Source organism: Cnephaeus nilssonii (genome assembly GCF_951640355.1).
Source record: "Cnephaeus nilssonii genome assembly, chromosome: 19".
Lineage (NCBI taxonomy): Eukaryota > Metazoa > Chordata > Mammalia > Chiroptera > Vespertilionidae > Cnephaeus > Cnephaeus nilssonii.
The window spans coordinates 12175962-12199814 of NC_137090.1; the positions used below are offsets into that span (position 1 = coordinate 12175962).

At 59.1% G+C, this 23853-nt stretch overlaps 2 protein-coding genes across 21 annotated transcripts; one reads left to right on the top strand and one right to left on the bottom strand.

The window, feature by feature from the left end:
* Positions 1-3398: 3398 nt before the first annotated feature.
* On the bottom strand, positions 3399-15823 carry LOC307115786 (ERV-BabFcenv provirus ancestral Env polyprotein-like). Of its 20 annotated transcripts, none has more exons than XM_079799191.1 (8): positions 15505-15823; positions 14614-15057; positions 12807-12944; positions 9853-10000; positions 8612-8649; positions 7213-8385; positions 4368-5756; positions 3399-4237 (listed from the first exon to the last, which is right to left on the bottom strand). In XM_079799191.1, the coding sequence occupies exons 6-8, from the start codon at positions 7272-7274 to the stop codon at positions 4228-4230; spliced, it is 1461 nt and encodes a 486-aa protein (XP_079655317.1). In that variant the 5' UTR covers positions 7275-8385; positions 8612-8649; positions 9853-10000; positions 12807-12944; positions 14614-15057; positions 15505-15823; the 3' UTR covers positions 3399-4227. The 20 variants fall into 20 exon arrangements, 16 of the variants coding, with proteins under 16 accessions (XP_079655317.1, XP_079655318.1, XP_079655307.1 ...); XM_079799192.1 differs by having other exon boundaries at positions 8612-9585; XM_079799181.1 differs by having other exon boundaries at positions 4368-5230; positions 5501-5756; positions 7213-9585.
* Positions 15824-16034: 211 nt separating this feature from the next.
* On the top strand, positions 16035-23558 carry WFIKKN2 (WAP, follistatin/kazal, immunoglobulin, kunitz and netrin domain containing 2). Its single transcript, XM_079799178.1, has 4 exons — positions 16035-16391; positions 16822-16967; positions 17274-17482; positions 20754-23558. The coding sequence occupies exons 3-4, from the start codon at positions 17282-17284 to the stop codon at positions 22269-22271; spliced, it is 1719 nt and encodes a 572-aa protein (XP_079655304.1). The 5' UTR covers positions 16035-16391; positions 16822-16967; positions 17274-17281; the 3' UTR covers positions 22272-23558.
* The last annotated feature ends 295 nt before the right edge of the window (positions 23559-23853 follow it).

Genomic DNA, 23853 nt, shown 5'->3' on the forward strand with positions numbered 1-23853 from the left:
AGCCAGGGTTTGTGGTCTGGGCTTCTGGACCAACAGTCCCCGGGCAGCTGGGCTCTGCCCTGGGGAAGCTCCTGTGGAGCGGGGTGGGGAGAGGGTGCAAAGCCCCTTTCGCTCTGGGCAGGTCCCAGCAGGGGGACCCTCGACAGGCACTGGCTGTTCTCAGGACCCCTCGGGGCCGGCTCGGCTTGGCCATGAATTCACAAACATGATCGCGAACCAGATGCAGTGCTGACGGGGAGACCCTCGTGTGATTCTCACGTGCACCAGGCTCAGGATCCTCTGCCAGACCCTCCCCAAGGCCGTGCCCAGAGAAGGGGCGTGTGCGTTCTGCAGACGGTCCGTGGAGGGCTGCCTTCCAGTCACAGCTGCAGGCTGAGAGCCCCTGTCTCCTCTCGGAGACTCCATTCAGGAGAACCAATCAGAGCTACACCTATACAATGTCATTCGTTCATTTGCTCATTCATTCATTCATTCATTCAACAAAACCTGGCCCTGTGCTAAGCACCGTGCTAGGCATGAGGGGTACCGTGGCGACTAAGACCCGGTTCCTGCCTTCGAAGGCCTCGAAGTCTGGCTGGGGAGACGTCAGATTCCAGGTGGTGAATGAGACCCGCAGGGCGAGCGGGACAGTTTCCCTGGTCAGGGAGGCGGGAAGCAGGGACTTTTTTTTTTTTTTTTAGAGAGAGAGAGAGAAAAGCAGAGAACTAAACCAAAGCATTCAAAGCATTGTCATTTGGTCACAGGCATTTTAGCATTCTAGATTTCCCCCCCCCATGCATGCTTCAAGAGATGAAAATAACAAACGCGTTTCTGGAAATGTGATGAAGGTCTTTCTTAGGCCGGAAAGAAAATGTCTTCCTTAGTTAGTCCGCTGTGGACATGCAGAGGCACATAGACATAGGCAAAAGGAAGAACTGTTAGAGGAAGCGTGTTAGATCCTGGACCGGCTCCTGCGAAAGCCGAGAAGAACCGCTGAGTCAGCTTCCGGGATGAGACGCCGTCTGCGGAGCCGCCCTGGGGGCAGCAGAGGTGTGTCTGGGCCTCTGAGCCTGCAGATGCGACTCTGGCAGCCGCTGGTGCCCAGGAGGCTGGGAACGAGGTCGCCGAGGGCGGCAGCCTGAAACCCTGGCTGCACCCTCAGACTCACTCGGGAGCTTTTAAAGCTGCCACATCTGGCCCCACTCTAGTGACTCGGATTTAATGAGGGGAGCGCCCAGGTGCTGGTAGGTTTTTAAAGCTCCCCAGCTGATTCTAATGTGCAGCCAGCGCGGAACGCCCCGGGCTGGGCGGGGGAGGGGCAGCGTGGTGCCAGGGGAGGAGGGGGTCCCAGATGCAGCCTTGGCACACCCCGGGGAAAGGAGAGGGGGAGGAGCTACCAGGGAGGGGGGTGGAGGCCAGGAAAGGGGCATTTCCTGAGAGCCTTGGTCAGCATGTCACGTGCGGCAGAGAGGTGGGGAATCCAGGACTGATGCGTAATTTAGGGCCCGCCAGGCGCTGGCGGCTTTAGCAGCAGGTTGGTTAGCAAAGTGAGGCGCGGGAAGCTGGGTCAGAGCGTGCACTAGAGTCCGCTGTGAGTTGAACTTGGGAGGCGAGAAAGTGGACACAGAGAAGGCAGGCTGACCGGGAAGGCGAGGAGGCAGGGTTGTCCTGGGAGGGGGATTTCGTTGTGTGTTTGGGATGGGAGGGACTGGAGTGTGTCCAAACACTAATAGAGGCGATCCAGTGGAGAGGAGCAGGGGAGTGTTTGGGAGAGACGAGGAGGCGTAATTGATGGGATCAAGTTGCTAAGAAGGTGGAAGGGGAGAAGAGCGTAGGGAACCGACACGTGGGTGGCAGCATTGACATAAACCAGAAGGAGCCCTCCTCAGCTGGAACAGGAGGATGGAGAGGATGGGGCGAGAGAGGCTCATTCTACTGGGTGGGTGGCAAGAACATCCATTCACCCATAACTCACTCATGGGGGAGGGGGGTTGCTCTCCTGGACACACGCTCTCTCTTCCCTTCCTCTCTTCCTTGAAAAGCAGCCAGGCCCTCTCTCTGCCTTTCCTTCCTTCTCCGCACGGCAGCCAGACCTGGAGCCACGGTCCCAGTGATGGGTGAGCTGCTGGGGGCCTGGCCATCCTCTCTACCCGTGGCTGGGTGCTGGGCCCGTCGGCCATCACTGACCCCCATGGTGTGGGCCCCGGAAGCTGGGAGGTAAAGCCTGCCTGGAGACGCCGGCCTGAGCTCCCTCTCAGTCAGGGTCTATCTTTCTAGAAGTTTCTGTAGAGAGGGAGGGGCTCAGACCCTAAAACCAATTCCAGTTATCCTATGCCAGGCCTTGTTGGCCCCTCTCTTCTGTGTGTGCTCTCTCTCTCTGGGAAACCCCAAGGGGAGGAGCGGTTAGCACTGAACCCTCACCCCAACACGGTAATGCCCCCTTGCATACCTGAGGCCACACTTGAGCAAGTGAGCAGACTCACCCAGTCACTGCCTATGGGTTGAAACCTGGACGTATGGAGGGGCTGACTCCCTCGAAGAGGCGTCTCCTGCTCCCTCTTCATCTCCCAGCTCACGCCCACGGCCCCGCTGCTGGGACAGGCCTCTCCAGTCTTCTTGGGGAAGCCCCTCCCCTGCCCTCTGCCCCACCCTCTGAGCTCAGCCTTAAAGAGGAACCTTACCCCCTAGCCCTTCACTAGCAGGAAGTCCTCCTGGCGGCTCCTGACAATGGGCCTGGCCCCTTTTCTGGCCCTATCCTCTGTCCCCAGCCATCTCGCCATGAAGCGGGCTTTAGCTTTCCACTGCTTGCCTACTTGGTGCTCATAGGAGAGGCCCAAATGCTGACACCGTGACTGGTTCTCATGTTTTCCACGGGCTGCCCAGGGCAGTGCCTGGCTGCCTGTGACTCACCCTTCAGGGCTCGCTGTCGACACCCCTTCCCCTGGAAGTCCTTCCCTGACCCCTGCTCTGCATTGGAGACCGGGCTCTAACCCTCGACACTCTTCCCCAGAACCTGGGCCGGCCAGGTGCTCAGTCTACTCCAACTGCCCTCCTGCCCTCCGCAGGTGGGGGAACGGACCAGGGGGAGGAGAGCGGCCTGGCGCTGTTCCCTGGGGCCAAGCACCCTGTCTGTTCCCTTCAGGCCCCCTCCATAGCCCGTCATCTATATTCATGTGTGTGTTTGTCCAGCATCTGTAACCTACACCAAACGTTCAAATCCATGAAGATGGAGGCCACAGCTGTCTTATTTTCCACCAGCTCCCCAGGTCTGCGTATAGCACAGGACACACAATAGCTCCTCAAAAATGCTTGCTGCATAAATTCATGAATCATCAATCACCTCAGATCTGGGATGCTGGGTCTGTTGATGGTTCTTTCTGTGAGGTTCGCGGGGCAGGGAACAAAGACAGAGTCCAGGCCAGTCAAAAGGAAGTTTAATCTTGCACTCCTGGGCGAGGGTCCCCGGTCCTGAGGGTAGGGCTGGAGAAGTCACGCTGGGCGGAGCCGAGTCACTTTTTTTATACAGGTGTTCAGTGAGGGCGGAGGACCGTGAGCTGAGGGCGGGTGGAATTTTCACTGCGGGCAGGGGTTCCAGGAATGGAGCCAATATCTGCGCCGCCATTTGCCTGGAGCCCTGGTCCGTCACGGGTTCCAGGAAGGGACCCGCATTTGTGTGCCATCTCTCTGGTGCCCTAGTCTGTTACCTGCGTCACCATCGGTTGCGTGCATCGGCTTCTGGAATTCCTCTGACCTAACATCCCGGCCTTTTGATGATAGGGGGCGCCGAAATCATCCTGGCTACTTCCTGCTGACCAGGGGCGAAGAGGGAGGGGTTTTTTTAAAGGCCAGGGTCAGGCAGAGGCAGATCCGAGGGCAGCCGAGTGTAGGGATGGAGCAGGAGCTGGTTTACAGTCACCCGTGACATCTCCTCGATCCAGGAGTGGATGAATTTGAGGAGGCAGGGGGCTAAGAGAAAAAAGACACAGAGGAGAATTAGGGGCCCTATCAGGGGTAGGATCCAGGTAGCTAAGGGGCTTTGGAACCAGCCGAAAAGAGAGTTGTCTCGGGAGTGTCTTGCACGTAGCTCTTCACTCAGCTTGGTCAGGGTCTGCACGTTCTGTTCCACCACTCCGGACTCGTTGATGTAGTAGCAGCATTCTTCCTGAAGGAACATGCAGGTTCCCCCTTTTTCCGCAGTAAGAAGGTCTAGGGCCCGTCGGTTCTGTAGGGCTACTTGGGCTACCGATGTTACTTGCCGCTGCAGGGAGGCTAAGGAGGCGGTAGTAGACTCCAGGGCTATCTGGAGTCTGTCATTGAAATCCTGAGCAGAGATTATGCTGTTCCCGAGGGCCCCCCGCAGCGAGGCCTATCGAGGCAGCGATACTTACCCCCAACATGACAGGGAGGAAGGCAGCCTGGTGGCCCGGGGTTGGGATGAAGGGAGCAACCAGGCGAGCTCCGAGTCTCCATACAAGGTTAGTTGGGGAACTACTGTGACCACGAAGCAAGGCCTGGGGTCAGAGGAGTTTATGCAGTTGCTTAAGGTGCCATTGCACCAAAAGAAGGTACCCGGGCTGGCCTTGGTGGGACCGGCTGCAGTGTGGTTTTGGGTACAGTTCCAAGTGACTCGTCCCCCAGTTACCAGATTACTGGTCTGGTAGCATATCCGAGGGGGCAAGGTGGGCTGTGGAGTTTCGGGTTCCCAGAGGGGAATGCCGGCCAAGGGAAGCTGACATTCACCTTGCCCCTGGGTTCCTGGAGGAGTTATGAGTGGGACGGCAGCCAGCAAAGGTCTTTGGAGAGAGGCGCATAGAAAGCAGTGCGAGACATTGGGCAGGGTGCGGGTCTCATTAAGGAATAGTAGAGTGTGTTGAATTAGTTGGAGCCAAGAAGATAGGACTTCTACCCGGGTGGGGGGGTGGGGGGAGGAATCAGGCAGCTTCCCTTTAAGGGACTGTTCGGCCTGTAGGATGCTGTTGGAGACCTGGATTTGGGCCTGCTGGGCCCAGACATATTCCCGGGAGATGTAGATGGTCCCTGAAGGGGTCGAGCTCCAACCACTCCCATATAGTTTTCCCATAACGCACGCAACCCATCGTTGGTCCCAGGGGTCCCGGACCCTGATGTTGAAGGTCCCATTCTTCCAGAAAAAGGGACCAGATCTGACCCCATTGTAGGCATCATGGGTGACACAGCCTGACCAGCGGCAACCCCCATAGGTGTTGACGTCTTGATTACACCTGTCTGGGTCCTGCTGGTCGTAAGCAAAACAGGCATATGGTCGGCCCCCATTGGACACTGACCGGAGGTTGACAGCAATCAGGATCTCTGCCTGGCAGCCGACCAGAGGGCAGTCCTGAGATCCCTCCTGCAGGGTGTCTTGTGTGCTGTCCTGGTCGTAGGTTTCACGGACCTTGAACCTCCACACATAAGCGGGTGGGTGTAGGTTGCCCAGGGCCGGGAGTAGAAGGAGGAGGGGGAGGGCGGCTAAGGCAGACCTTAGTGGGGCCCAACACCTTACATTTATAGAAGTCATGCTGCTCCGGGGTCCTCTTGAGTCTGGAGAGGTGGTGCCATGACAGATCGCCAAGTAGTTTGGCCGCGGTGGGGTTGTGAGGATTACTGTGTGCGGTCCCGTCCACCTGGGCTCCAAGGCCTTGGGATGTAGATTCTTAAGGAGGACTGAGTCCCCCGGCTGGAGGGCTGGTCCTCGGGAGCCTTGGTTGGCTGGTTCTGGCCTGGGCAGAAACCTGTCAGCGTGTTCCCGGAGCAGCTGCCTGAGTAGAGACAGGTATGGAAGATAAGAGCCAGGAGAGGAGGGTCAGTAGGGAGACGATGGTTGAGCAAGAAGGGTCTCCCATATAGGAGTTCAAAGGGGCTTAAGAAGGTGGGGCTCCTTGGTGTAGCCCGGATTCTGATCGGGGCCATGGGCAGGAGGTCCGGCCAGGAGCTGCGAATTTCTAGAGAGAGTTTAGTTAGATGGTCTTTAAGGAGGCTGTTGACCCACTCGACCTTACCCGATGATTGTGGGCGGTAGGGTCTGTGCAGTTTCCAGGAGATGCCAAGAGAGGTGCTAACCTGCTGAATGATCCTTGATATAAACGCTGGGCCGTTGTCTGATTGTATGGAGGTGGGGAGACCGAACCTTGGGATTATGTGTGTTATAAGGGTCTCAGCCGCCACCTCAGCGGTTTCCTTGCAGGTAGGGAAGGAAAGGAGTAGTGGAAGCCAGGGACCTGGATGGTTGGATAAGAAGTTAGACACTGTGAATATTCTGGTTTAGCTTAAGAAGTATCCAGCAACCTTGTCCTACAGGCTTGGAGACTGAAGCCTCACTTTCTTGCTCAGAGTAAAATGGCCCTTGTACAATTCTTGTAAATAGTTAATTTAGAACTTCTTTCTTTCTTTCAACATTTCTCTTTTCCTTCTCATCACATACACAACCTTCACAAAGTTCACACTTTCCAATTAGCCTTCAAACCTTTCTTCTATGTCCTTCAAAATGCATAACCATGCCTCAGACCTTCCATTAAGTATTTCTAAACATGTCTAGCAATCAGTGTTTCAGTATTGTATGCTATTTTAAAATATTTAGAAAAGGCAGAGGGAGGAGGGAGCAGGCCCCGCAGCCTGTTCCCAAGCCTCTAGCTGCTTGAATTTTAAACTGCCGCATTTTTCCTAGAGATAAAGATCTCAGTTTCTGATAATAGCAGGACTGTTAATTAAACCTGTGCAGTCAAGAAAGTTGTTCTTTGGGAAGGGTGGAGTGGGGGAAAGGGGTAAGAAGGTGCTGAGGTCAGAGCAGTTTTCAGAGCATTAACCCTTTGCACTCGCTTGCTTTTTTCATCGAGCTGCTACCGATGCTAACCGTGTCGAGTCACACTCGACATCCAAGTGCAAAAGGTTAAAGGGGTGAGAATGCTGGCCTTGGGATCTAAAGGCTCAGTGTCTTTCCTTGCTGCATTTGAAGCATGGGCCCGAAGGAGGCTGAAGGGCTCCGAGTGAGCTGCAGAGTGGTCCCTAGTTTGGTGAGGATATCCCGTCCTAAAAGGGGCATGGGGCACGAAGGCATGACTAGGAATGAGTGGGTTATAGGGCTATCGTCAAGGAGACAGGGAAGGGGCCCGGTGGCCAGTGGGCAGGTGGATTTGCTGTCAATAACCATGACAGAGATCGTGGAAGGGAAAGGGGGCCCTGAAAAGGAGGGCAGGACAGAGAAGGAGACCGGCTTACCCGCTACCTTGAGCGTTACCCTGGGCTCGGCGAGGGTGATGGGGGTCGTCGAGTCCGGGCATCTTCAGTCTTCGGCCAGTCCCAGCATGGCCAGCGGTGGGTCATGACCTGGAAGGGCGGCCCCTCCACGCTGAGATGCAGAGGGCCCGTCACTTTTCCAGGGGCAGTCACTTTTCCAGTGGCCGCTTTGACCGCACGCTGGGCAGGGCTTGGTTGGAGCCTGGGGCCGGGAGCACTGCCTTGCCCAGTGGCCTTCATTTCTGCACTTGAAGCATCCTCCAGGTGGCGTTAGTCCTCTCGTTGCACCCCCACCACGCACGGCCCCCTTGGGACCATGCGCGGCTGCCGTCGGCCACAGGGCCGCAACCAGGGCTTGGGTTTGCAGGTTTACCTTCTGTCGAAGGTGGGCTTCCTGATCCGACTCTGCCTGCTCTTCATGGGCATTAAAAACCTTAAAGGCCATGTTCACTAGATCTCTGACCGGGGTCTGAGGGCCATCCTCAGCCTTTTTTAACTTTTTCCAAATATCTGGGGCCAACTGCGAGATAAGTGGGTGGCTAGCTGGGGAAATTCTAAAAGAGAAAGTTGGGTGGGGGAGGATGGGGGAAGGGAGGATGGGGGAAGGGAGGGAGCAGATGGCGGGGCAGAAGAAGCTGTGGGGAGAGGGCCTGGGTAGGAAGGCGGACGAGTCGGAGGGGAGGAAAGATTTTTGGGGGGTTCATATAAGGCGGAAAGTGGAGGGGTGTCGGTAGGTAGAGGAGGTTTCTCGTGAGCAAGGAGAACCTGGGCTGTGGAACAGAAGGAGCAGAGGGCAGGACAGGAGCGCAGATAGAAAAAGGCCTGGACATATGGGACCTCAGGCAACTTCCCGGTTTGCCGGCAGAAATTACTGAGGTCAGTAAGGATGTTAAAATCGAGAGTCCCGTTATTGGGCCATTTTGACCTGTTGTCCAATTCAAACTGAGGCCATGCCACGTTACAGAAGTAAATGAGGTGTTTGGGACGCAGACCCTGGGACAGGCCTAGCTTAGCCAGATTGGTGAGCAGGCACCCTAGAGGTGTGCTCGGATCAGGTTTTCAGAATTTTGATTACCCGTGCTCCATACCTGAGGTCAGTAGCCGAGGCTAAAGGACCAGCATCCCAGTCGTCCAGACAAGGCTACACACGGGGACCTGAGGGACGGCAGGGACGTCTCCACTACCTCCCGGGGTCCGGACGGAGACCAAAAGGCCGGAGAACCGAGGGGCGGCAGGGACGTCTCCGCTACCTCCCAAGGTTCGGAACCCCTCCTGGAGGGGTCTGGAGGGCTATGCCTGGAAGTCAATCTCTGACACGGGCCGCGGTTTACGGACAGAGACGCCGGACAACCATCAGGGATAGGCACGGGCCGGGACTTACCACTGACGCTGCCGAGCCAGGGGAGAAGCCGGAGGATCCTAGAGAGAGAGGAGAGGGCAGGCACCCCGGACTGTGAACAGTCAGATGGAGTGCTCGCACCCTCCCGGGCTTTGGCACCAAATGTGAGGTTCGCGGGGCAGGGAACAAAGACAGAGAGTCCAGGCCAGTCAAAAGGAAGTTTAATCTTGCACTCCCGGGCGAGGTTCACAGGTCCTGAGGGTAGGGACATCAGGACCAGGGAAGTCGTGCTGGGCGTGAGCCTAGTCACTTTTTTTATACAGGTGTTCAGTGAGGACAGAGGACCATGAGCTGAGGGCCAGTGGAATTTCCGCCGCCGGCAGGGGTTCCAGGAATGGAGCCAATATCTGCGCCGCCATTTGCCTGGAGCCCTGGTCCGTCACGGGTTCCAGGGAGGGACCCGCATTTGTGTTGCCATCTGTCTGGTGCCCTAGTCTGTTACCTGCGTCACCATCGGTGGCGTGCATCGGCTTCTGGAATTCCTCTGACCTAACATTTTCCTCCAGGCCCATACTCCAGGCCCCTCTAATGACATTTGCTGCAGGCACAGACTGTAACAGTCCCCCGTGTTCCACCTCATACTCTAAAGGCAACTCAGGCAGCACCCTTGTCTCTGGCTTCTGATGATCATTGGGTTGAGCAGCTGAAACTGGCCTCCATAGTGTCCCTACATGCCTCTTCCATTTATAAATTGCTATGGAACACATTATCCCCAGAGTTAGTGGCATCAGACATTTTATTTGCTCATGACTCTGTGGCTCGGGTGTTTGGGCAGGGCTCAGCCACGCTTTCTTCTGCCCGGTGTGGCGTTGTCTGGGATACTCACTCCGCCACATTCAGCTTGTGGCTAGGCTAGAAGGCCCAAGGAGAGGCACTCACAGGCCTGGTGCCGTACTGCTACCCCACGTGTTTCTCTCCAAGTGGCTGTCTGTTTAATTTCAAATTCCAATGGTTCACTGATGGAATAAAGGAAAGCAATGGACTTTTGTATATTAATCTTGTATCCTGCCACCTTGAGTCTTTTGATGAAGACAACAGAAGTCCCCACATCCCTGGCCTTTTGTTCTTCCCAACTTCTCTAAGTGATCTTCAATGTTTGGAATACTAAAGAGGGCATCCCGTGCAGAAAGGGTAACTATTACTTGGTAAAACGTTTGTTTCAGTTATGCATATGCATATGTGTACTGAATCACAATGAGAAAAAAAAAAAAAGTATTTCTTACTCTGAGTTGTCGAAACACTTGAGAGTCCCTGCCATAGAGGAGTTTTCTTCTTCAAGAATCATAAATTAAAGGTGGGCTCAGCTCAGCTCCGACCCTCCTTCAGCACCTGCCTCCGAAAAGTTTGTCAGATGCCACCAGCCCTCTTGGCCTATGGGGTAGAGCAAGACTTCCAGCTGTGGGGTTCAGTTCTCAACTACTCAGCCCACCAAAGCCCTGCTGAGTGTCTTTACTTAGAGACCATCTTGACCTTCAGTTTCTGCTCAAGAGTAAAACAACACAGAGCACACACTCCAGGGAATCAATTAACTGAATCGTTTAGGAGGAACTCAAAGGGGCAGGTCATGGTGGTTGTGCTAATTAAGCACTGACCTCTGGCCTGCTGGATTCGGTGGAATGAGCCCACAGGTCTGTACAGAGTTGACAAGTCCCGCTATTCCCTGGGCAGGAAAGTCTTCCCTGAAGTCTGGCGAGGGTCTGGCCTCTGAGTCACTCAAAACTCGAGGTCCTGTCTCAGCTGATTGGAGGAGGTTGTGATGAAACCCAACCGTCAGGTTTGATTCTCCTAAGCAAGTGCTGGCCTACGTGGGAAATTTCTCTTTTTCACTTTCTGGGGCAGCCACCTGTCCCTTCTCATCCCCTCCTTGGGCCTTCCTCCCCTTTGCATATCACTTTCATTAACTGAAAGAAAGCAGAGGGCAGCCAGAGCTTCCAGCCATGTCTCAGCCAGCCTGCTGTCACCTCCAGAACCCAGGCACGGTCTACTGTCCCCTGGTCTCTGTTGCCCTCACCGGCCCTGGTCTGGGCACATGCGGGAGGCAACCAATCCATGTGTCTCTCTCACATGGATGTTTCTTTCTCTTCCTCTCTCCCTCCTCTTTCCCTCCTTCTCCCCCATTCTCTCTAAATATCAGTGGGAGCCCTGGCCGGTTTGGCTCAGTGGATAGAGCATCAGCCTGCGGACTGAAGGGTCCGGGTTCGATTCTGGTCAAGGGCACATGCCAGGGTTGCGGGCCCGATCCCCAGCAGGGGGCGTGCAGGAGGCAGCCGATCAATGATTCTCTCTCATCATTGATGTTTCCATCTCTCTCTCCCTCTCCCTTCCTCTGGGGAAAAAAAAAACCATATATATATATATATATATATATATATATATATATATATATTTTATTTTAATAAATATCAATGGAAAAAAAATCCTCCAGTGACAACAACAACAACAACAACAAAAAAGTGTGTGCAGCTATTAAAGATGGTGGCTTTGGAGTTTGAGAGAGGAACAAAAGATCGTGGAGAAGTTACTGGAGAAGTAAACTGAGGCAGGAGTTCGAGGTGATCCGGGGCGGGGAGCCCTGACCTAACTGTCCGTCAGAGAGAGGCCTGTTTCTCACCCCCATCCCCACCCCCACATCCCGCATCGTTGTACACTTTGTACGGTTGAAAGGCGCATTAGGGATGCGTTTGTTTTTAGAGAATTCGTGCCCCTTTGCTCAGCAGAGTGCCAGGAAGCAGGGAGACCCGAGAGCCTGAGTCCTTCTCATCTCCCTCCCGCAAAGGAAGAGGAGAACAGTAAGGCAGAGGGAGGGCAGAGAGAGCTGAGTAGGAGGGAGGCTTCTAGAATGGGGAGGCCATCCCCCGACTTGGAGCATTCCCGCTGAACCCCGGCCTGGGAACAGTGGACTCAGGGCCCTTGCTCCCGCCCAGCAGAGCAGAGCTGTGGCGCGGACACGGCCCGCATCCCCACAGCCTTCTAGCTTCTTCTCTCCTGTGTTTGTCTTGGCTGAGAGCTGCTTGGGGCTGTTAGAGCAGATTCCATCGAGGCAAAGCTGGAGGCACCGGGACCTGGGGCCACAGAGGAGGGAGCAGGAAGGGGCCTCGGGTGGGGGCGTAGAGGTGGCCACAGGGTGGCTTGGTGGCAGACCACAGTGAGAACCCAGGAGTCCTGACTCCTGGCACGGTGCTCGGCCCAAGCACCACGGAGCTTCCCACGTGGGTGAGGGGCTGGCACGGGGTTGAAACCCACCGATACCTCGATGCCCACCTTCCCAGGGAGGCGTTAGAGGGCTTGGAGGGGTCTGAAATGTGTTGGACCAGTTGTGTCTCCTGTTCTTGCTTCATAACACACAGACCCATTCAGACCCTGAACTCCAGCTTCCAGCGGCTGCCCCTCCCCCAGCAGTCCCCCCCCCCACCCCCCCGGCTCAGGCCAGAGTCTAAAGGAGGCCAAGGCGCTGGGTCGTGCCCCACCACGGCCAACCCCATAACTCTCAGATCTCGATTCAGCACGGCCTCCCCCGGGGCCCAGCGTGGACCCTCCCGTGTCCTGCTCTGCACAGATGCCGGTGGTCACGTGTCCCGCAGCTGAAGGCCTCCCCCGTCCGGCCGCCTCCACCATCTGCTGAGGCCCCATAATTATTCCGAGGCCCGGTGCCGCCTCACTTGGAGGGGAGAGTTCACACAGCCCTGTAATGTAAGCCAGGCCACGGCCGCTCTGCTCGGGCAGGGAGTCCCCAGCTGGGTAAGGAGCAGCCGGCTTTATTGAATTCCCTGGCTTGGATCTGACTAATCACTGCCTTCAGCTGAGGCACCCCAGGCCTTCTAAGAAGCCGTCTGAGCACCCTCACTAAGGACGTCTCCCCTGAACCCCAATCCCTGCTTCTGAAATCCTTCCTCCTCCCCAAATACGTTTGAACGACAGCATCAGGGTAGGGAGCCTCCCCGGGCGGTGGCCTCTCCCACCCACTTGGCTCCAGTCTGGGGGCCCACGCAGGGTGGACCAGAATGGGCTGCTGGTTTGACTTTGCTGAGGCTGCCCCATGCGGAAGCAAGACCTGCAGCTCCCACCCCCACCTCGTCTCCTAAGCCCTCTCACTCCCTCTCACTCCCCCTTCCTGGAGGCCTGGGCCCTGAGGAGGGGGGTCTTGGCGGAGTAGGCTGTGCCGTGGGCCAGGACTTACTTTCCAAGGAGAAGTGTAGGAAGCTGCCTCCTCTGCTCTGTCTCGTTGTAGACTCCTGCTCAGGCTTCGAGACCCACCCAGGTCACGGCTGGGCAACAGCAACCCTCGGCCTGTCTCCTTCCTCCCTGCGCCCAGCATCTGTAAGACCCAAGACAGCGTTTACCCTTCTTCATGCTCTTCCATGCTTGTTTTCTGGCCAAAACCGTGCCCTCTCTGAGAACAAGACTGCATCTATCTCTGTGCACCCAGAACAGCACACAGTAGGTGCTTTCAAAGACATCAAGTAGGTGCCCTGGCTGGTGTGGCTCAGTCGGTTGGGCATCTTCCTGTGCACTGAGAGGTCACTGGTTTGATTCCAGGTCAGGGCACACGCCTGGGTTGTAGGCTCGATCCCCAGTGGTGGGTGTGCAGGAGGCAGCTCATCGATGTTAGTGTTTCTCTCTCATCGATGTTTCTTCCTCTCACTCCCTCTCTCTTCCTCTCTAAATAAATAAATAAACACAAACAAACATATATATTCTTTAAAAAATCAAGTAGGAAAGAGGGAGGCAGTGCTTGGAGAGGTAAGAGGGTGGTTGGTGCTGAGTGGCTGCCCATGCTGGCGGGGCGCCTCTGTGGGTCTCCGGGCGTCCCACCCCCTGTGTGGCTGAGGTCTCTGGAGGGGAGAGGGCTGGCCAATTTGTAAAGTGGTGCCAGCTCTGTTGTCCTGTCAAGGCCCTATAGTGGCTCAGGCGTTGTTATGCTAAGTGGGGACCTGAGGTCAGGGGTCACCCAGAGTTCACTGTCCGGGGTGATGTCCGGTCAGTGGCACCTAGCGGAGGCCTCGAAACCACCCCAGAGGGCGGGAAGGGTCTGCGGGCTCCCTGCCCCTCGGCAGTGGTGTGGGCTGGGGCTCTTCTGAGCGGAAGTCTGAGCCCAGCCTCTTCCTGACCCAGCTGTGCCCAATGCCCTTGGGGAGGAGGAAAGGCCAGGGTCACCCCCAAGGTCAGGCCCACCCAACCAGGTTCCACTCCCCAGAGACCAGCTCTCGGGGGAGGGATCGCCTGGTGGACAGTGGGAGTGGGCGGCTGAGCCCTCGCTTGGTCCCAGAGGTTGTGGGGGGTCCACGCCAGCCACCAGCGAGACAGACAGAGAGACAGACAGAGTCAGGCAGAGCCCGGTGCGTGCCGTGGAGGGGGCGGCCAGGAGCAGAGACTTCAAAGCGCTCCCGGAACAGCTTATAAACAGGCGGGGCTGACGGGTGGCCAGCGGGGGCCGTTCTGGAGGGGCTGGAGCACAGGACCCGGGGTCTGGGAGAGGAGGCCCTGAGCCCGGGATGCCGGCAGGCCAGCCTCGCCTCTCTGTGACTCGGTTTCTTCTGTTCACCAGAGCTCCCGGCGGCCTCCCCCGGGCTCCCTCCTGGGGCTGGCGCGAGGGTCAGCGGTGCCTACGTCGGTGAAAACGCAGTGTGGGCTCCGCGCCCTGATCAGATGTTATTTATTATTCTGAGCGGTGTTTTGGTGGGAGACTTGGAAGGCCTGAGAGTGAGGCTGGAGAGCCCTAGGGCTCCTTCTTCCCCGATGCTGTTTTGAGAGTTCTCCGAGCAGCATGGCCGGGATGGGGCCCTGGGACAGGGAGGCCGTGGCTGGAAGGAGCTGGGCCAGGGCTTTCTGCGTGGACCTGGAGCAGCGCGGGCGGGCGGGCTGACTGCCCCTCCCCATCCCCCCTCTGCTCTGTGTCCCTCCTCCTCCCCGTACCCCCGCCCCCTCTAATGCTCTCAAGCGACTCCCCAGAACTCAGCCTCCTCCCCCTGGATACTTGTCCTCACCTGAGGGGGCGGTGACGGTTTTCCTAAGTCCTGCTTGGAAACGTGTCACCGTCCATTTCCCTCTGCGACATCCAAGGAGGCTGCTCACACCGCGTTCGCCCCGCGCGTGCGGCGGCCTCCCTCGGAGCAGCTGGAACCCGGGCTTATGAAATTACAGGGAATTCCAAGCAGCCGGCGCCGCTGCCTGGCTTCATTACTGGGCCTGGCCTCGGAGGGAAGTTTATTCCAGTAATTTAGAGGATTAGGCTCTGACACCCTTCATTAACTCTTTGACAGAAGCAGGAAAGACAGAGCTTGCAGAATGACCCACACAACCGGAAGGCGTTGGCTCGGGTAGGAGGAGGCGACACGCCACGCCGAGGGAGCGGCAGGGAGAGGGCCCGCGGGGTAGAAAAAGGGGCCGCGCTGCCTTTTCACGGTCAAGGTGGGCGGTGAGCTGCAGCCCTGCGGGGGGGAGTGGGCCCGGGAAAGGGGGGGCCTGGGTTCAGGACTCAGTTTGCCCATCTGTAAAATGAGAGCACTGCCAGGGACCTCCCGGGTCCCTTCTGGCTCTGACACGTGCTGTGCCCACCCCGCCCGCCATCCTGAGACACGGCAGCTCAGATGCCGCTCCCCAAATCCTATAGGGCTTGACCTGGACAAGGTGCCCCTCCCAGGGACCTGTCTCCCCACCTCTTACCCCGTGGGGATCGGGGGACCAAGTCGAAAACACTCAGCCTGTCCCCTTCACAGGGCATTGTAGATGGGAGCCATTTCCTGCCAAACGGGAGGGAACCCACCCCCGCCCCCAGCAGCTCCTGGCCCTGGTCCCCGCCCCTCCACCGCAAACACAGCCCCTGGGGTTCCACCCACTTCCCGCCCAGCCTGTGAACACCGGAGTCTGGGATGTACCTGGACAGCAGTTCTGACAGCTGGGGGGGGGGGGGGGCGCGGGGGTGGAGCGGTTTCCAGAGGCCCCGCACGCTGGCGTTCCCTTTCGCATGTTAACGGAGTCCCGTTGCTGTGTGACACTGGCCGGTTGCTTGGTCTCTCTGTGCCTTCCTTCCCCAACTCTAAAATAAAGGTACAGTTTCTGAGGATTAAACGAGATGACGCGTACGGACAGCCGGCACCTGTGAGGAGCCCAGTAAATATCAGCTGTTAGGTCAGAGGAATTCCAGAAGCCGATGCCCGCCACCGATGGTGACGCAGGTAACAGACTAGGGCACCAGACAGATGGCACACAAATGCGGGTCCCTCCCTGGAACCCGTGACGGACCAGGGCTGCAGGCAAATGTCGGCGCAGATATTGGCTCCATTCCTGGAACCCCTGCCCGCGGTGGAAATTCCACCGCCCTCAGCTCACGGTCCTCCGCCCTCACTGAACACCTGTATAAAAAAGTGCCTCGGCTCCCGCCCAGCGCGACTTCTCCGGCCCTACCCTCAGGACCGGGACCCTCGCCGTTTTGACTGGCCGGGACTCCCCGTCTTTGTTCCCTGCCCCGCGAACCTCACATCAGCAAATAGCACTGCTGTCACTGCTCCCTGTGGGTGACCGTGGGCAAGTCCCTCGCTCTCTCCTTCTTCTTTGTAAAGTCGGGGGGAATTGAGACAACGGAAAAGTGCCTGGCGCCCCCCCTCCAAAAGAGCTCCTGAACGCAGCCATCGAGCCGTAGCAAGGGCTGCTCGGCTGCTCAGCGCCCCAAGACACCCGTAGGTTTTCTTGGAGCCAGAAGTGTGTCAGCGGAGGAGCGAGGAATGTGATACATCCCGGCAGCCGGGGAGCCGGAGCGTATCTGGTATGTGTGTCTGGAATGATTTGGGGAAAATTCACCAAAGTTGGAACTTGAGACCAAGCTGCCTGGGATAGAAAGATAGGGAACTGTCGGTGCACCCCGTCCACGCCCCCAAAAGGACCCGGTGCTGGGGCGGGAGTCTGCTTACACCGCAGGGCCGGCCGCGGCTCAGGCCCACCCTCGAATGGCCGTGAACTTGTTGTTTTTCCACGTCATTTGCTCTCAAATGTGCTATCGGGCCGGGCGATGCTAACCCCGGCGGCAGGTCCCTCCTCGTAACAAGCGATTGTGTGTTCTTCAGAGGTGGCCCCGGGGAGGAGGGGGCCGGCGGGGGGTTGGGGGGGGGAGAGAGGGGAGCACACGGCTCCTGCACAGTGAGCGTGCGTGTCCCGGAGCCAGCTCCCCAAGCACATACCATTTCTGGCCCTTGAAGGGGTTAAGGCCTCCTGGAGTCAAAAACAAGCAGGTGTCCCACCGTGCCAGATACGCCGCCTAAACTGCTTCCAGCTTTCCCCCTTCTGCAACAAGTCTGTGATCAGCCCGCCAGAGGAGCCGCAGCCTGCCCGTGACAGGCATCAGGTTAGCTCGCTCCCACGCGGGTGGCGCCCAGGATAGAAATCCCGGCCGACCCCTGCTGGGGCTCCCCTCCCCGCTCACTCAGGAGAGGGGGGTTCCTCGCAAAGACCTTTCTTTCCTCTGAAGCCGCCCAACTCAGCGGGCTCCACTGACTCGCGGGGAGGCAGCCTGGGCAGCCGCAGCCTGACCAGCAGCGAGGACGCCTGCTGGGGGTGGGGGTGAGGGCAGGTGTCCGCAGCCCCGAGAGGGAGAAGGCGCGGGTGGGTCCGGCCCCTGGCAGCGTCACAGGGAGGCCTCTTGCCGCCGCAGACCGCACCATGTGGGTCCTGGGAGGCCGCCGGTTCTGCTCCCGCTGGGGGCAGGTGGCGGTGCTGCTGCTGCTGCTCCTGGTGCCCCCGAGAGGCCTGGCGCTGCCGCCCATCCGCTACTCCCACGCGGGCATCTGCCCCAACGACATGAACCCCAACCTCTGGGTGGACGCCCAGAGCACCTGCCAGCGGGAGTGTCAGATGGACCAGGTGAGTGGGACTCCGGAAGCGTGAGGTGGGCCACACAGGTGTGTCGGGGAGGGAGGGTGGGAGCCGTGGGTGGGGACAGCTCGGGGGTGCCCTGCAGGGCCCAGGAACCTGAAGTCACGCAGGCCTCGGGGTGATAAGCGGGGCGTGTGTCTGTCTAACTCTGAGGCCCGGAAGAAGAGGTGATTGTGATGTTCAAGTTCATCAGGGACTGAGAACCCTGGGATTCCCGGTCTCGTGTTTGCCAGGGCGGCTCTGAGCCAGGGCTCTGCCAGGCGCAGGTGCCGGCAGCCCATGGACAGGTGAGAGCAGACACTCGGGACGGTGCAGTGAGCAGGGCGGGGCTTGAGACCCACCTCTGTCTGGCAACAAAGCGGAGGCTGCATCCGGCCTCCAGACCACCTCCCAGGGGCTCAGAGCCCGGCGCTGAGGGCAGACGGGCTGACAGGGAGGTGGACGGGCACAGCCCTGAGCAGGCTCCGGGGAGGAAGTGGGCTCGGTTTCGTCCGCCAGATCTCTGGGTCCTCCCTTCTGCTCTCCTCAGAGCACCCCGCAGCGCGCAGGGCAGGCCTGGTCCGAGGGCAATTCTCTCCCAGCTCCTGAGTCCAAGGGTCACTCCTGCCACTTCCCTGGAGTCAAGGGCCTGCTGGGACCTGGCACCTGCCTGGCAGAGGCACTTCCTGTCGGCCTGGTCAGCACGTGGGGCTCAGGGCTGGGCATCACCAGGGAACATGAGACCCTGGTGCTCCCTCTGCCAAACGCCTGTCACCCACGGGCGAGCACAGGGCCACCTGGAGAGGGGGCCTCGGCCCCGGCGCCTGTGGGGAGGTGTGTGGAGGGGGAGACAATTCTCAGGCTTCTCCTGCGGATGCTGCCCGAGCAGTGGCGGTGCGGGGGGAAAGGGGGATCAGGAGGGGTAGGGGGGCCAGAGCGGTCCCATCTTGATGGGGCCACCCCCTCGGTTGGCCCCATTTGCAGGGAAGCCTGTTTCGCGGGCACGGACTGGCCTGATCCGTGCGGCGGGGCTTGGGGACAGGGAGACTGGCCGGCTTCGTGTGCCCGGGGAAGAAGCCACCTGTGTGGGCTGGAGACTCGTGGCCTGTGGGTCTATTCTGGGCCCTGAAGGAAAAGCGTTCTAAGGGTCCCCTCCAGGTTCCTCGTGCCCCAAACACCCTCCCCGAGGTGCCTGGGGACCCCGCCCGTCAGGGATCTGAGTCCCTTAGGGCCGTGGTCGGCAAACTCATTAGTCAACAGAGCCAAATAGCAACAGGACAACGATTGAAATTTCTTTGGAGAGTCAAATTTTTTAAACTTAAACGTCTTCTCACGCCACTTCTTCAAAATCAACTCGCCCAGGCCGTGGTATTTTGTGGAAGAGCCACACTCAAGGGGCCAAAGAGCCGCATGTGGCTCGCGAGCCGCGGTTTGCCGACCACAGCCTTAGGGAATGGAAGGACGCTCTGGCCGAGGGGCCGGTTCTCCGTGCTCAATCCCCCAGCGGGCCTTTCTCCCCCAGACCCCGGCTCTGAGGTCTGCCCATCCCTGTCCCCAGGCCTCCCCCGGCACGGCCTAGAAGCCCATGCCGAGCAAGGGCCGCGAACCAAGTCCCCATTCTGAGCCGAGAGGGGAAAACTGTAAACAAGCCGGGCGGGCAGGCTCCAGCCACAGCCACGGCCACAGCCACGGCCATGGCCACGGCCACGGCCGGGTGGGCCGCCCCCCTCTCAGCTGATGCGGAATGTCCGAGGCTGAAAGCACGTGGGAACCGCGAGAGGCCAGCCCTCGTGGGGAGCAATTCACAGAGCTGCCACGGGGCGGAGGCTGGGGAGCGGTGCCCGCCGCCCAGTGGGTACGAGGTGTTATTGTCGAAAACACCACGTGGAATTCTTTGTTTGTGTCGGCCCCGAGCTTGCTGCTAATTTCTAGGAATTAAACCAGGAATTAATGCCTAAGGTGGCTCCACAGAGACTCAGAGGGAATTAGTCGTGTAAGTCCCCTGGCGGCCGTGCTGACCTTTGCCACCCCAGGGGGCTTGTCCCCCTTGTTAATTTCCCCTGAAATGTCCCCCCGCGTGGGGCGTGGGCGCCGGGGCCTGGCACAGGCCGTGGTGGCCCACCTGGCGTCCCGGGCCTGTCCCGCCCGCCCTTCCTCTCGGCCTTGGACGAATGGGGCCTCTCATCAGAGCCGCGGCTCCCGAGGCCTGTGCAGTCAGCCTCACCCCTCGGTCCCCCTTTCCCTTCTCGGCGTTTGGTGCGACCTCTCCCATTCGGCCAGGGCTCCCTTACCCCAAAGGGGAAAAAGGACAAAGAGGCGTTTGTTCCCGCCTAGGCCTCCTCTGTGGTCACTAGATGATGCGTGTGACATGGAAGATGAAAACCTCACTTTGGAATCCCACCCCGGAGCCCGCCGCCCTCTCCCAGCCCGTGCCCTGGGCACGCGGCACTGCGGCTCCGAGGCCGGGCGTGCTCATCTGTCCGCCTGCAGGAGGAGGGGTGTGGCTGGCCTCTTCCCACACGACCTGCTGTGTGACCCGGGGCACGCCACCTGATCTCGCTGTGCCTCAGGGATCACCACCTGTGAAGTGGGGATGATGGTACACCCACCCCCTAGGCTGGTGATGAGCACTGACTAAGTTGACAAATGCCAACACCCTTGGCCCGGCAGATACGCAGCAGGTGCTCTGTACACAGTGGCTATTACCATCAGAACGTTTTGCTCAGGATGGATGCGCACCCATTGCCCGGCTGCTGTGGCTCTGTTGGTTAAGGTGTTGTCCCATGAACCAAGAGCCCCCCGATTCTATTCCCAGTCAAGGGCACATGCCTGGGTTTGGGGCTTGATCCCCAGTAGGGGGCGTACAGGAGGCAGCCACTGATGTTTCTGTCTCTTTCCCTCTCCTTTCCTCTCTCTCTAAGACATATCAATAAAAACATTTTTAAAAAATAAGAGCCCTAACCAGTTTGCTCAGTGGATAGAGCATCAGCCGGCAGACTGAAGGGTCCCGGGTTCGATTCCGGTCGGGGGCATGTACCTTGGTTGTGGGCTCGATCCCCAGTAGGGAGCATGCAGGAAGCAGCTGATCGATGTTTCTCTCTCATCGATGTTTCTAACTCTCTATCCCTCTCCCTTTCTCTCTGTGAAAATCAATGAAATGTATTAAAAAATAAGAAAGATGAGCACCTATTAGATCTCGCTACAGAAACCGTGGGGTGGGGCAGGGACACCTGTCCTCTTCCTCCCGCTCGCTCAGGCCTCTCGCTCTGGCTCTCCCCAGGAATGTGAGGCCTACGAGAAGTGCTGCCCCAACGTGTGCGGGACCAAGAGCTGCGTGGCAGCCCGCTACCTGAGCGTGAAGGGGAAGAAGGGCCCGGTGGGCATGCCCACCACGTGCGACCAATCCATGTGCCAGCAGCAGGGCTCCGAGTGCGACATCTGGGACGGCCAGCCCGTGTGCAAGTGCAAAGACCGCTGCGAGAAGGAGCCCAGCTTCACCTGCGCCTCCGACGGCCTCACCTACTACAACCGCTGCTACATGGACGCCGAGGCCTGCGCCCGGGGCATCACGCTGGCCGTGGCCACCTGCCGCTACCACTTCACCTGGCCCAACACCAGCCCGCCGCCGCTGCCCAAGACCACCGTGCGGCCCACCACCGCCGCCCCGGAGACCCCCCGGTGGGACGTGGCGGCCCCTGCGCTGCTCAACCACCCCGCGCACCAGTCGGTGACCGTGGGCGAGACGGTGAGCTTCCTCTGCGACGTGGTGGGCCGGCCCCGGCCGGACGTCACCTGGGAGAAGCAGCTGGAGGACCGGGAGAACGTGGTCATGGGGCCCAACCACATGCACGGCAACGTGGTGGTCACCAACATCGCCCAGCTGGTCATCTACAACGCCCAGTTCCAGGACGCGGGCATCTACACCTGCACGGCCCGCAACGCCGCCGGCGTCCTGCGCGCCGACTTCCCGCTGTCGGTGGTCCGGGCGGGCCAGGCGGCGGCCACGGCCGAGAGCGGCCCCAACGGCACGGCCTTCCCCGCGGCCGAGTGCCTGCAGCCCCCCGACAGAGAGGACTGCGGCGAGGAGCAGACCCGCTGGCGCTTTGACGCCCAGGCCAACAACTGCCTCACCTTCGCCTTCGGCCACTGCCACCGCAACCGCAACCACTTCGAGACCTACGAGGCCTGCGTGCGGGCCTGCATGCGCGGGCCGCTGGCCGCCTGCAACCTGCCCGCCGTGCAGGGCCCCTGCAAGGCCTACACCCCGCGCTGGGCCTACAACCGCCAGGCCGGCCAGTGCCAGTCCTTCGTCTACGGCGGCTGCGAGGGCAACAGCAACAACTTCGAGAGCCGCGAGGCCTGCGAGGAGTCCTGCCCCTTCCCGTCGGGCAGCCAGCGCTGCCAGGCCTGCAAGCCCAGGCGGAAGCTCGTGACCAGCTTCTGCCGCAGCGACTTCGTCATCTTGGGCCGCGTCTCCGAGCTGACCAAGGAGGCCGACTCGGGCCGCGCCCTGGTGACCGTGGACGAGGTCGTGAAGGATGAGAAGATGGGCCTCAAGTTCCTGGGCCGGGAGCCGCTGGAGGTCACTCTGCTCCACGTGGACTGGACCTGCCCCTGCCCCAACTTGACGGTGGGCGAGACGCCGCTCATCATCATGGGGGAGGTGGAGGGCGGCATGGCCATGCTGAGGCCCGACAGCTTCGTGGCAGCCTCCAGCAGCCGGCGGGTTCGGAAGCTGCGCGAGGTCCTGAACAAGAAGACCTGCGAGGTCCTCAAGGAGTTCCTGGTCTCACCCTGAGCCCCTCCCCGCTCCCCGGCCCTCTCCCACCCACCCACCCCGACACCCCTCAGTTAGCAAACTGGGCAAGGTCAGATTGGACAGTCTTGGGCCAGCAGAGGGACATCAATCAGAGCAAAGCCACCGGAGGGTCTTCGATCAACTTCTAGTCTGCGGGTTCAGTAAGGGGTTTCTATCGTTTTTAGCTTAGGGGGACAGAGGAGAAGGCAGTAAGTAGACACTCGTAAATTATTCCTGACGACCAATCGCCTTGGGCATCATTGCCCTCTCGGTGCTGGCCATCTCCCTCCTCCAAGGGTCTTGCAGCCGCCCTCCCCCCCAGCCTCCCACCCACCGGGGCTCTAGAGATGGTGGCTGCCTGGTGGTCACAGGAATCATGGAATGAGTGGGTTTACAAAAGGGGTCGGGGGGTGAGGAGAGAAAGATGGGCCCAGGGACTCATGGGACACATTCCCCACAGCCCCCTCGACCAGTATGAGCAGAGACCGCTTCATGTTCGGGGTCTTGGGAAGCACACACCTTCCCTGGGTGGAGGCTGCTCGGCAGGTGCCCTTGGCCCTGCGGTCTCTCAGGCCACCAGCAGAACACACGTTTCTCGTGTTTCATCTCCTTGGCTTTATTGATTGGTTATTGATTGTTGATTTATTAATCCAGTTCTGTTCAGGCCGACGCAACAGACACTTTCTGAACATTTACTGGGTGCCAGGTGCTAGGACCACAGAGAACTCACAGTGACTGAACGCAGTGTCCGGGTCCAGGGCGTCCCGCCAGCAGCTGATCCACGGCTGGCCCTCCCAGAGGTCAAAGGGTCCCGTTTGACAGGGTGCTTTCATCTGCCACTGGCTTCCTTGGAACAGAGCAGTAGAAACCCCAGGATCTGTTTTGGTAGAAGGAGAAATGAAGGAAGAGGAAAAGCAGGCAGGGAAGGGGGCTGGTGAGGGAATGAGGAGGGGAAGGAATGCTGCTCAATGCTCCCACCTGGTGGTGGCCTCGGGAGCTGCAGGGCCTAGCGGGAGGCTCTCTGTGAGGCCTGGGATGGCAGGTTTGGAGATGCGGCAGCTTGCTGGAGATTTTGTTTCTGGACTTCCTGGGCAGGTCCAGCCACCCACCACTACATGAAGGATTCTGGGAAACCCACTGTCAGCTCTCCCGCTGCCCCCCAGTCCCTCCTCAGCCATTCGTTCTGCACGTGCCCTTCCAAAACTGGTTGTGAAGCTCATTGTGGGGCCTCCCTGATTCTTCCTCAGATGTAGGAGGAAGATGCCAATTAAAAGCTCATAGTATGAACAGGCCTTCTTGTGTGGTTCATTTGAGCTAATGTGCACGTGAGGGCGAGGGGGTGGGGGGTGTCATTTGCTTGGGGGCCGTGCGGGAGGGATCTGGCCCGCGGGACCGTACCTGGGTGATGGAGAGACCAGCCAACATCCGGCCCACCTTGCAGCTCTGAGCCTCCTTAACTGCGGTGCTCACTGTAGCTCTGCGAGTCAGGCACGCGGGCCAGGTGACTTTCTGAAGACCTCAGAGGCAGGAAGGTGTGGGGCTTCGGCCCACGTGTTCTGGTTTGTATCTCAGTCCCTCGCCT